The sequence below is a fragment of the Stylophora pistillata genome, chromosome 1 (assembly GCF_964205215.1).
Source record: "Stylophora pistillata chromosome 1, jaStyPist1.2, whole genome shotgun sequence".
NCBI classification, from domain to species: domain Eukaryota; kingdom Metazoa; phylum Cnidaria; class Anthozoa; order Scleractinia; family Pocilloporidae; genus Stylophora; species Stylophora pistillata.
Window position 1 is genome coordinate 40549467 of NC_142519.1, and position 12628 is coordinate 40562094.

General features: G+C 38.5%; 1 protein-coding gene across 1 annotated transcript; it reads left to right on the forward strand.

Annotated features, from left to right (window-relative positions):
* The first annotated feature begins 3771 nt into the window (after window positions 1-3771).
* Window positions 3772-12105, forward strand: LOC148742515 (uncharacterized). Its single transcript, XM_088747624.1, has 5 exons — window positions 3772-4803; window positions 4994-5072; window positions 5395-5433; window positions 10866-11912; window positions 12095-12105. Exons 1-5 carry the CDS (start codon window positions 3772-3774, stop codon window positions 12103-12105), a joined length of 2208 nt encoding a protein of 735 aa, XP_088603750.1.
* Window positions 12106-12628: the final 523 nt, after the last annotated feature.

Sequence of the window (12628 nt, forward strand, 5' to 3'; positions counted from 1 at the left end):
TATATCCAAACTTTTAAATGCGCTCGTGCACGATGCAAAACGTGTCCTTTCATTCACGACACTGATAAAATATCGGACCTAAATGATCCATTAAGGTCATCGATCACTTCACGTGCACCTCCGCCAATGTCATCTATTGCATAACTTGCACTTATTGCAAAATGATATACATCGGCGAAACAGGCAGAAGACTAGGTGACCGATTCCGAGAACACTTTCGAGACGTGGAAAAGAATGACAAGGACACATCGAAACCAGTCGCTAGACATTTCAATTTACCCAATCATTCTAAGCGACATATGGCAATCTGCGGTCTCTAATTACGCTGAGGTAGCACGGAAAGCCGTAAAAATCTTGAGCAAAAGCTCATCTTTCAAACCGGCAGTCTAAATCCCACAGGGATCAACGAACGCTTTTCATTCCACTAATTTATTCTTGTTTTTCTCCTTGCCATGTTCCCACCAATAACGTAGCTGCCTTTAAAAGCACACACAACCCACAATTCCTCTATTCGCTCCGACTCGAAACGTCAGCTTTTGTAATCGTCACGGTGGCCAATTTACCACTTTAACTTTGTTGATAAATCCAAGTTATTTTGATATGAGTTTGGTGAAATAAACGTTTAATATTGGAAACAAAAGAAGTAGAAATGAGAAACTTACCGTTTGTAGAGTTGTTTTCCTGGGCTTTTTAAATTCATAGAAATTTCGCTTTTTGGCGAAGTCGGCGAGATAAAAGATTACACTTACTTTGTTTATCATTTGCAGTCATGATCAGTGGTAATAATGAATGCTTGAATGATATAAATAACATCTTCAAATTACTTGCAATACAGTAGAAGTTGTTTTTGTTTTCTCCGAAAGCATTCGTTTTGTAAAAATGAGTAGATATGGTTTTCACTGCGTGAGTTATGTGTCACGCAATTGTCAGATCTATATTCCTATTACGCAGGTGGTTTGAAATTTTTCAAATCGAAAAGTTGCAGGAAATTTTTTATCTGAGATCCAAATAGGAGGAATGAGATCTGAGGAAGCTTCTTCGCTTTTTGCCTAAAAATATTGACTGGCACTTTGCATTTAGTATTTTCTATGGAAGCCGAAAAGGGACAATCCAAAAATATTTTTCAAATCCCTAAAAATATCTCAAATCGCAATATTTATTTTAAACTCACTGTCGGAAAGTTTGACAAATCCAAAGATATTTTGCAAATCCAAAAAAATTTTTAGAAATCCCAAAAATTTTTTCAAAATGCGAAAATATTTTGCGAATCCAAAAAAATATTTTGAAATCCAAAAAATTTTTTCAAAATCCGAAAATATTTTGCAAATCCAAAAAAATATTTTGAAATCCAAAAAAATTTTGTGTTAAATGGGAACACTAAGAACTGTAGTACGATCGAATCAGCACGTGTAGCGCAAGCTGAAAGCAATCAAGACAACTTAACGATCGAGACAGTGAAAAAAGTAGCTGTACATCTACAAAGGCGAACGATTCAAAAAAGACGCAGTCCCTGATGTGCGTACTCATTTTAAACAAACTGAGACATTTCTGTATACACACTATAGTTCCTGTCACCCACAAGGAGTTAAAAGAGACTTCATAAAAGGGGATACCCCTAGACTTCTAAGAACAAACTCCTCTCAAACAATATTTGAGGAGAAAATTACAAATGAAGCGCATTTGCCAAAGAGAGGTTACCGAGAAGACCTCATTCGCACAACCCTCTCAAAAGTGAATTATTTAATAGAAACACAACGACTACTCAACGAAATATACAAAAATCCGTTTCTCGTATCTTACGAAAGAGGACGGTCGCCCAAAGACATACTCAATGGGGCCAAACTTTGAATAGGCTACTCTAAACACGCGCTGGGGAGTCGTGGAGGCCTGTCAGCCCCATTTTACAACAATTTCTCGTCTAACTATTTCCCGAACAGTGTGTTTTGAATGAAGGTGGTTTCTTTGTAACCCATAGTGACGTAGGCTTCTCTTCAAAGTCCTCACGTTCATTGAAATCCCATGGTATTCTGCCAGAAAGTGAACAATGGTCTCGTAACGAAATCCCTTATTAAAGTAATGTGCTATAGCCAATCTTTCGTCTCCCGAGCTGGACAACACACTTTCCTCTTCACGCCATTTTAGTGTTCCACAACAACGGCAGAATGTTTCATTGTTCCCACATTCTTTTCCACATTTTTGACAGAACATGTTCTATCCTCGTTCCTTCGCCATTTTGTATGCGGGATATGGCAAGAAAACTCTGCAAATAGCACGTGACAAAATATTTTTTTGGATTTGCAAAATATTTTCGGATTTTGAAAAAAATCTTTTTAGATTCGCAAAATATTTTCGGATTTTGGAAAAATTTTTTTGGATTTCTAAATATTTTTTTGGATTTGCAAAATATCTTTAGATTTTTCAGAATTTTCGACAGTGAGTTTAAAAGAAATATAGCGATTTGAAATATTTTTCGGGATTTGAAAAACATTTTTGGATTGTCCCTTTTCGGCTTCCGTAAATTTTTCCCTCGAGTCCATCCAAGACCAAGTCTTGAGCGATGAATTGGGCAATATTGTTTATGCATCAGCATCGTTGGGTCATTGGAAAACAGCTGCTGGACTCAATATCAAGTCATACTCGGTGAACACACCAGTGAATGAAAGATGATCTGAGCCAAGTGCCCTGCTATTTCCTTGTCACACGACAGTAAAGGTACTATCTGCCTAGCCCCTTTCCTGTCTTTTGGATTGTAGCCACAATCATCCACAGCAAGAGATTAAAATGAACAAAAAATTTCCATTCAAAATATTTAGTCTCGGTTGTTTACTTGTTGCGCACTAAGTTTATCAGATGTTATTATATGGCTGTGTCTCACAAGGACAGATAGCTATCTTCACAGCGAAGATAGCTCTCATACTCAGTAATGGATAAGTTGCAATTTAAATGCGACTTACATAAACAATTATCTTTGGAAAAGTTTCCGTAATTTGAACGTAATTTTAAGTTGGTCATCGAGCAATAATTGCACAGTGAAGGTCATGAAAATACTTACGTGATATTATTGTACGACTTCATGGCCTCATGCACAATGAGGTTCTCTTCAATGCATGTTAATTGACGCTTTACGCTTTTAATTACTTTATCGTTCTGCAGGAGCTTTTATTCCAATAAGATCCGCACAGTGACCAACGAACAATTCAAAGATGTCGCCCCAACTATTCGATTCTTGTGAGTTTGACTAGACTGATAATATTCCAGGTGTGTTCAAACTACACGAAAAGTTTGTTTCAAGTTCGCAGGAGATAGGGATTGTAAGACTGAGTGCAACTTGCACGTGCTGAGAATTCTCGGATTGGCGCCCATGGGTGTAAGATTTCTAATGAGAATTGGACAGGAAAAAGGAAAAGAGAGAGCCAAAAAACTGCAAGTGGTTTAAACATAGGGTAATGGTAATGATATTATCATGAAATAGCGGGCAAAGTTTAACTGAATTACCTGAATTTGCTTTAATTTGCAGGTACTTCCATTACAACGAAATGCGAGAACTCCCAGTGGAATTTTTTTCCAACATGAAGAATCTAATAACTGCGTAAGTCAAGTGGAATATTCACGATGGTAGAAGTGAAACAATTGAAAAATTTCACTTGTCTGAAGACGATTATGCTACTCGTAGAATAATACAGCCACTCATTCATTTTCCTACTAGTACAGATCCTGTGACGAATGAAATTTCCGCTTTTTCTCTTTTTGTTACTCATTTCAACTCTGTTTATGAACCGTAGGACTGTAGACACCAACCTGATGTGTTGCCACTTGAGGAAGGTGGACGCAGATTGCGACTTTGCTTATGTCGACAGCTTTGCAAGTTGTGAGACGATGTTCAAAGATCGAGCTCCAAGGATTTGTCTCTGGGTTGTAGGAATCCTGACATTGGTTGGTGCTGTGTTTGTGATCGTGTGGCGGTTGGTGTTTAAGGAAACAAAGGAGAAAAACAAGATACAGGCTATCATGTTGATAAATTTGGCCTGGTCTGATGGACTGATGGGTGTGTACCTGATCATTATAGGTGTGATGGATGCCATTTGGGCAGGGCAGTATTTCTTGCATGACTATTATTGGCGTTCAAGTTTGCCATGTCAGATGACAGGTTCCCTTTCCGTATTGTCAAGCGAGGTGTCTTTGATGCTCATCTGCTTGCTCTCTGCCGACCGGCTTAAAAATATTCTGTACCCCTACAGCGGAAAGTCCCTTACAATTAAGGTTACGCACCTTCTGTGCGGCTTTATCTGGATTGTTGGCGGTATAATTGCGTTTATTCCCACGGTGGGCTTCGATTACTTTGGTAGTCGCCAAAAGGGTCATCATTTTTATGGCAGATCAGTTGTATGTCTCCCATTGCAGCTTTCTGCTGATAAGCCCTCAGGCTGGGAGTACTCTGTTGCCATGTTTGTTGGTCTAAACTTTTCCCTTGTGTTTTTCGTCATTGTGGCTTACTCAATGATAATCTTTAAGTCCTGCGCATCAAACCGGCGCCTGGCTAAGCAAGGAACCGAAAGAGAGAGGAAAATGAAAGCCAAGCAGAGGGCAGCCGATCTGAGGAGGGAGGCCTCGCTCGCCAAAAGAGTGTTCTTCATCGTTCTTACCGACTGTGTCTGCTGGTTGCCTATCGTGGTGATTGGAGTGAGGTCTCTCCTGGAAAAGTCCTTCCGTGTACGTGGTGACCTGGCAGTTTGGATCGCAGTCTTTGTTCTGCCGGTTAACTCTGCCATCAATCCCATTCTCTACACCTTTTCTACCCCACAGGTACACGAGGTCATTATTTGAACGGTTGAAAAATATATCTTCGGCGATTAAGTTTATTTTTGCAATTTCTATATTCATTCGCATTCGAGGGGAAATCAAAGACTCGAAGGTTTAATATGGGGAGTGGGGAGAAAGCAATGTGTACTGATTACAACTGTGTGTTTTTTGTTTTTTTTTTCGATGTATTAAGGTTCGAGGTGTCATCAATGCAAAACTCCGACCGTTGTGGGATTATCTGATAGCAAAACTCGGCCGAAATCAAAATGAAGGTAACCTTTAACAATTTTAACTAATCTTTCGTCATTTTGTATAGTGTTATTCCCCGTTCTTTCATTTTTTGTTTCTGTTTCATGTTATAAAGCTACGTATAAAACAGTTCTAAGAACAGATATGCCGCGTGTTTATAAATCAAATTGACACATAAGTCAAGTGAATAAGAAATAGACAGGTATCTATATTTAATAACAAGCTTGTTTATTTCATGTTAACACTTAGTTAGACTCAGTCTCATTGAAAAATATGACTACCTCATGAGTGAACAATACGTTTACTGCTGACGTTTTTGTCGCTTGTGTTATTATTTTGTGCCAGCTAAAGACCAGGGAATGGAAATGAGAGTTATCGAAGAAGGTACGCACTCAATTCACTTCTCTACAGACTGCAACAAATTTGAGAATGCAACATGTGGCAGTCAAAAACCAAGAACAGAACAGAACGATCAAAGAACAATGAGGAATTTATTTAGCTGAAAAAGTTCCAGCTGACGTTTTTTTCCAATTTTTTATATTCTAAGGAAGGTGTAAAAAGAAATTTGACCTTTAGCTTGAAGTTTACAGCCATCCATATTTTGAACCACTTTAATGACTGCAATTTTCCGTTGTACATGTATAGTAAGTTTGAATCTAATTTAATTGATTCTTGGTATGATCTAGAGAAGAAAATATCCATAGACAAAGTCACCATTGACAATGTTTCTATTTTTATTACAAAAACAAATGGACTCCATATTGCCGTAGGTCTATTCTGAAATTGCTCACTGAAAAATGGGCTTAGAACATTACAGACACTCCGTAGCTCCCCGTGTATCATCATTGAACAGACGCATAGCAACATAGAATTTACATGTTTGTTCGGCAGTTAAAATTCTAGAAATAATGGTTTTGATAAGGTATTAAGAATAAATGTGGCCAAGAATCACACACTTTCGCAATATCGTGGCAACAGCCAAAAAATCGATTCGGCTCATATTCTCAAGTTGGGTAGGCCTTACAGTGAAAGTAAGAACTGCCTACTTCGTTTAGCTGAATATCAATTTATTTTCGAGAAAATCGATAATAACTGAATTCCACCAAATGCCGCTTTAGAAGCTCAACATTTTTAGACGAATCTCGGAACGTCGCGCCACGATGAAAAGTACCAAATCTTGTAAAACAACATCAAAACATATGTTGACAGCAATTTGAGTAGTTGATGATTGTTTTGTATACACAAACTAATTGAATTTATCCGACCTTCATCTAATTTGATTAAAAATAGATCAAGGGTAACCCGTTATTTAACGATGTGCTAAACAAAATTATCCACTGAAAATCTGGCTTTTGGAAGCTGAAGTGTAGTTCTTTTCAATCTTCGAAGGAGTTTTTGGGGAAATGTTTCAGTGCGATTTCATTAAATTTTAAAATTGGATGAAATGCGTTGATTTGACAGTGCCGTCAGTTAGTGGAAAATGTATACATACACACGCAAACTCGATTGTTTCGCATTTCACCACAGTTTTTTCAACATAATATTCATTCATCCTTCATGTTGCTGTATCACAATAGAGTATTGCAGTTCTGAAATTGTTGCATCGCTCTCACAATAGTGATATAACTCGGAAGAATAGTCAACACCTCCTAATAACGATTGATTACGGGGTTTCTCTATACCCAATTCGTTGAAAAGGAGGCTGTAATTACTTCAAGAGATCATTGTTTAGATATAAGTCTTCAACCGAACCGCGAACCAAGCGGAATGTTGCCGAAATGCACTTTACCGCTTTTAGAGAGACTGCCTCTCAATGATGTTTAGAACAAGGGAGACGTGCTGAAATGGACACCTGGCTGTGTTCAAACGCTAGTCTAAAAAAAATCTCGTTCCTCTGAATTTCTGATCTGGATGAGTTTACGGAGAGTTATCTAGTTATTTTAAGTAATATTTGCCATTTTGACCCCAATTTACGTGAAAACCAACCTGAAGTAACTCAGTTGGCTAGGAATTACTTTTTACTTTCTTTTCTATAACGTTCCTCTATATATCAAAGAAACTTATTATTAAGAACTCGTGGAAACCTAGAGAAAAAGTGTTTGTAAAGTAGAATTCTTCTGTTTTGGCCCCCTTAAATCATGAGCATGGTGGTATTTATCCTCTGTTCATCCATCCGTTTGTTCACTTAGGTTCTGCTGAGTTAATTGCTCAGCTTCAGCAGATGCAACTCGATGCAAGCAAAGCCAATAACAAGACAGACCTAAATACTGAGTTGAAGAAAATTGCTTCAGACAAGGGCTTCAGAATCGTCGACAATGAAGGATCAGGAGATTGCATGTTCTCTGCTTTGTCAGATCAACTGGAAATTGCTATGAGAATCAAAATCAAGCATGACGAATTAAGACAATTATTGGTCCAATACCTCAGAAAAAACCCAAAATTAGTAAGTTGATGTCTTGCACTCTGTGTTCACCACCGTTACTTTAGGAGCACCATAAAGGTTGGATCCACATGTGGGCCAACTGGTCAACACATCACTACTCGTTCTGTAGGGGATAATAAGGATCATAAATACCTTGAAATCATCGTTTAGTATAAATTACACCGCGCGCTCCTTGTTAATTGATTGGCAAGTACCATTCACCGTATTCTGGTATAGACATAGATTATTTTCTACATAAGCGTCGGTGAAAGTGGTGGATAATTAACTTGCCTCTTTGCCTCGAAAGATACTCACCCCTATTCACCATTTATTTTGGAGAATAATTGGTCAATACTTCTGGATTGCTCGTAAAAAAAAAACGTGTGTTGTTCAAGTGTGTTTTTTTTATAGACCATGTCCGGGTCACGGATGAATTCAAACCTCCTTGATAAAATGAAAGGGCTCTGTCTTGTGGAGAAAGCGGCCAACCCGAGGTTTTTTTTAAAGTACTTCACACTTGAAACTCCCCTAGAAGGGACAATCCTAATTGGATAACCTTGACTCTGGGTAAGGTGGACATTAGATATTCGATGTTTCGCAGGGCAAATTCAGGAGTTGAGACTGCTACATCCAATGCAGATCCTTGTGATCATTACTCTGATATGTTATTATCCGTTCTTACTGTTGTTTAGTATTTGTTATTTTCTCATTCGATGACTCCTTCCAACGTACTCAACCTGGTCCATTCTACCATTAACTTTATACTCCAAGTTTCGTTCTCTCTTTTTTGCTTTTCTCACAGCCGAATGGAACAGATCTGTTTCACTTCGTCCATGGACATCAATCATGGGCTGATTACTTAACGTACATGGAGCAAGATGGCGCATGGGGTGACCATGTTATTCTATGTGCCGCAGCAAACTGCTACAAAACTTGCATTCGTGTGGTCAGCAGTCTTAACGCTTCTCACGATGTTATCTTACGGCCACAGTGCCCTGTTGACAAAGGCAGGACACTTGTGTTGGGACACGTCCCTGAAGCACACTATGTCAGCCTTTACTCCACACAAGGTACAATTCTTTACATTACTCCCAGTAAATGAGGTGTGAGTTTATAATGATATTTTGTGTAATTATCTACATCATCAAGGAGGGAAGGGGTGGCTCTATCGCTCTCCGGTATAAGCCGCCGTCAAATGATCACTGTCAATATGACGTCACATACCAACACTGGAAGCGCTAGCTTCGCTAAGTTTGCTCAGTAGAGCTTGAGGACAGCTAACAAAGAAAATGCCATTACAGGCTCCTTGCGGGTTATTATTGACTAATTTTCAGTGAGTGTACAAGCTTCGTTATTTCTATTGTGAATTCAACAGTTTACTGTCTTGTGAAAATGTTTGTTTGTAATTTCGTCAGAGAGAACTCGGGACTAGAGCGGCTGACCGCCATATTTACTTCCGCGCGTGTCAAAACAAACCAAAACGTACGCCGTTTTTTCTGTAGGCTTTGAACAAATCGGCCTCATAAGAGGAGGTTTTATTCCTTATTTATTTAGGTTCGTACCTGCTGCTATGTGGGGCGAATCTAATGAGTAATTTTTCTCCTCACTCCTTTTAAGTTTGAAGTTGTTGTATTACATAGTGGTGAGCCACGATTACATACTTATCTTGTCTGCTAGTGTTGTAAAGACCTTGATATGAACCAAAGAATCTAGTTAATAAGCTTGCTGGCTTCTAATTATCTTTCTGCTTGTGGCTCTTTATTTTAAAACGCTCTCGCTACTCCTGTGATTAATTTTTCCGGGCTTTTATTGTAAACTGCTATTATGGCCAGAGTGTTGACTTGTGTCCTTTTTAGGGGCAAATGTGGCCAAAGATTGAACAGGTTCGAAATGTGGCAACAGCCGAAAAATCGATTCGGCTCACTTTTTCAAGTCAGGTGGACCTTAGAGTGAAACAAAGCACTGCATACTTCGTTTGGCTGAATATCGATTTATCTTCGAGAAAATCGATAATAACTGAATTCCGCCGAAATGCCGCTTTAGAAGCTCAAAATTTCACACGAACCTCGCGTGACCAATTTAAAAGACTTGGACCGATGAAAAGTACCAAATCTTCAAAAACAACACTCAAATTTAAGTTCTTGATTGTTTGTAGACACAATCTAATTTTTATTAGTATTAATACTTTTCATCATTATTTATTAAGTTACATGTATCATCGTGGAAAAGAAAAACTTTTATTCGCTATAATCTCTAAAAGTATATGCAAAAATTATGATAAACTGCATAAAAATCGTAAAAAAATGCGTGAAAATGTCTGGTAAAAATTTAAGTAAAGCTCATGGATACACACTTCGTTTAATTACGATATTAATTCAAGATTATTTACAAAAAATATAATTAATAAAACTAGTATACAGAGTAATCGACTCAAAATCTGGCTTTTGGAAGGCAAAGAGTAGTTCCTTCAAACAATCATTATCAGGAGACTTCCTTATAAGTTATATCGCTACTTTGAGAGCGATCGATGCAACATTTCCAGGATTGCAATCCTCTATTGTGATACATCAACAGGGAGGGTAAGAAGGTATTCTGTTGAAAAAGGTGTAGTTTTGAAGTAAAATGCGAAACAACAGTGTTTGCGTGGGGATATGTACATTTTCTGCTAACTGATGGCACCGTCAACAAATCACGCCAAATCATATCCCCAAAAATTCCTTCGGAGATCGTACAGAACTACATTTCGCCTTCCAAAAGCCAGATTCTCAGTCGATTATTTTGTTTAGCACATAGTTTAATCAGTAACGGGCTACTTTTGACCTATTTTTGATCTAGCTAGAAGATGATCGGATAAATTCAATTAGACTGTGTATATAAACAATCAAGAATTGCTCAAATTGCTGTCAACCTATGTTGAATGCTGTTTTTCAAGATTTGGTACTTTTCACTGGTCCAAGTGACTGTTTTCAATTTGTGGCGCGACTCTCCAAGATTCGTGTGAAATTTTGAGATTCAAAAGCGGCATTTTGGCGGAACTCAGCTATTATCGATTTTCTCGAGAATAAGTCGATATTCAGCCAAACGAAGTATGCAGTGATTTATTTCTCATTGAGACCTACCCAACTTTTAAATATGGGCGAAATTTATTTTTCAGCTGTTGCCACCAAATGTGTGACCATTGGTAACATTCACTCTTAAAGAGAAAAGATATATTCGGAAAGAGCAAAAGCGGAACGCAAATGACTAGGGATGGAGAAGTTACACGATACGGTTACCAAATGCAAAACGCGCAACGTGGCTTATTCAACAAATCTGGCGATCTAGCGAACTAAAGCCACAAGAGAGAGCACTTTGTAATCTTATTCCCTTTTTGTGTTTTATTTATCGAACACAGTACAAAATCTAGAAGAAATGGGGAGCGCTGTTGATAGTGAGGACGAGTTGCAAGAAGAACGGGTAGAGAGGGAACAACATGCAGGATCAGGCGAAGACAACGAGGAACCCACTGAACCCCAGAAAGTTGAGCCTGAACAAGACGAAGAACCAAAACAAGGCCAAGACGAACTTACTGAACAGCAGCAAGCTGAACGAGAACAAGACGAAGAACCAAAACAAGGCCAAGACGAACTTACTGGACAGCAGCAAGTTAAAAGAGAAGAAGACGAAGAACCAGAACAAGGCCAAGACGAACCTACTGAACAGCAGCAAGCTGAACGAGAACAAGACGAAGAACCAAAACAAGGCCAAAACGAACTTACTGAACAGCAGCAAGTTGAAAAAGAAGACGAAGAACCAAATCAACGCCAAAACGAAACTAGTAAACAGGAGCAAGTTGAATCAAAACGAGACGAAGCACCAAACGATGAGCACAAAGAACCTAGCACAAAGCTGGAAGTTGGACCTGGTCATTTAAAGGGAAACAAAGAAGTTAGTAAACAGCAGCCAGTAGACCAAGAGCTGAAAGAAGAATATGAAAAACCTGAGCGTGAGCAAGATGAAACTGTTGAAGAAAAGCCAAAAGGGGAAGGCCAAGAGTCCAAACAGCAGCGCGCTTGGAAAGAGGAGAAAAAAAAAGAACTGAAAGTCGACCGTGGGCTAGAGGTTGGTTCTAAAAAAGACGAGAAGTCGAAAAGAAATAAAAAAGAAAGTGAACAGCAACAAGAAGAAAATGAGCAAGATGAACAAGAGCAAGAAGAGAAACACGAAGAAACCGAAAATCAGCAAGTTGATTCTAATCAAGAATGGCGAGAAAAGGACCACAAAGGTCCAAAACAGGTAGAAATTGAACAAGAGAAACCAAGAGGAGTGTCTGAGGAAGTAAATCAAGTTCAACTGCAGGACAAAAAACAGCAGTCAAAACGAGATAACGAGGACTCCCTACATCGGAGTGAAGAGTCTATGGAAGATGAATCACCACGACACCAGCAGATTATGGACGAAGGTATGTTTTACCCGGCCTCCGTTTCCGCTAATTTCTAAAGTTTTGGGGGAATTAATTTTTCGTTCATCACGTTGGGTGGAAGAAAAACTTCTTCGTTATTCCAAAACTTATTGTTATTTTTTTTTTTAAGGTAACAATGTATAACTGAAGTGTCTTGACAATTGGTTACTTTTATTCAACAGAGCAAGACTAAGAGGATGATATGGTACTGGACACACGTTTGTAACCGGTAGCACTGACTTATCAAGTCCTTTTCGTTCTAATTATTGCAATAGAAGTAGAAAGATTACATACTGTTGTGTCATGGAAATAGTTCATTTACTTAACCAAGAACATTTTCAGAAAAGATGATCGAAAAAAATCAAAGTAACTAACTCGCACTCGTGATGTTTGTTCGGCACTGTTTGATCGTCCAGGGTGTCTGAAAGGGAGGAATTTGGTATGCGGAATAAGATCTCGTGAAAGCATGCTTACGGTTATATTGCGCTGCCCGTGTTGTCAGAAGTTTCCGTAACTTATCTCATTCCAATATTATTAAGTTTACAAGTACTTACAAACATGACTTAACTATTAACTCAGCATCCAGTTGCATGTCTTACTTTTTATTTATTGACTTAAGTCCTAGTGTATTATTTACTAGGTGGCTTCTTTGCTATGACAATGCTAAGCCACTAATCGTATTTACTCCACCGCACATATGTATTAAGTGCACAGGT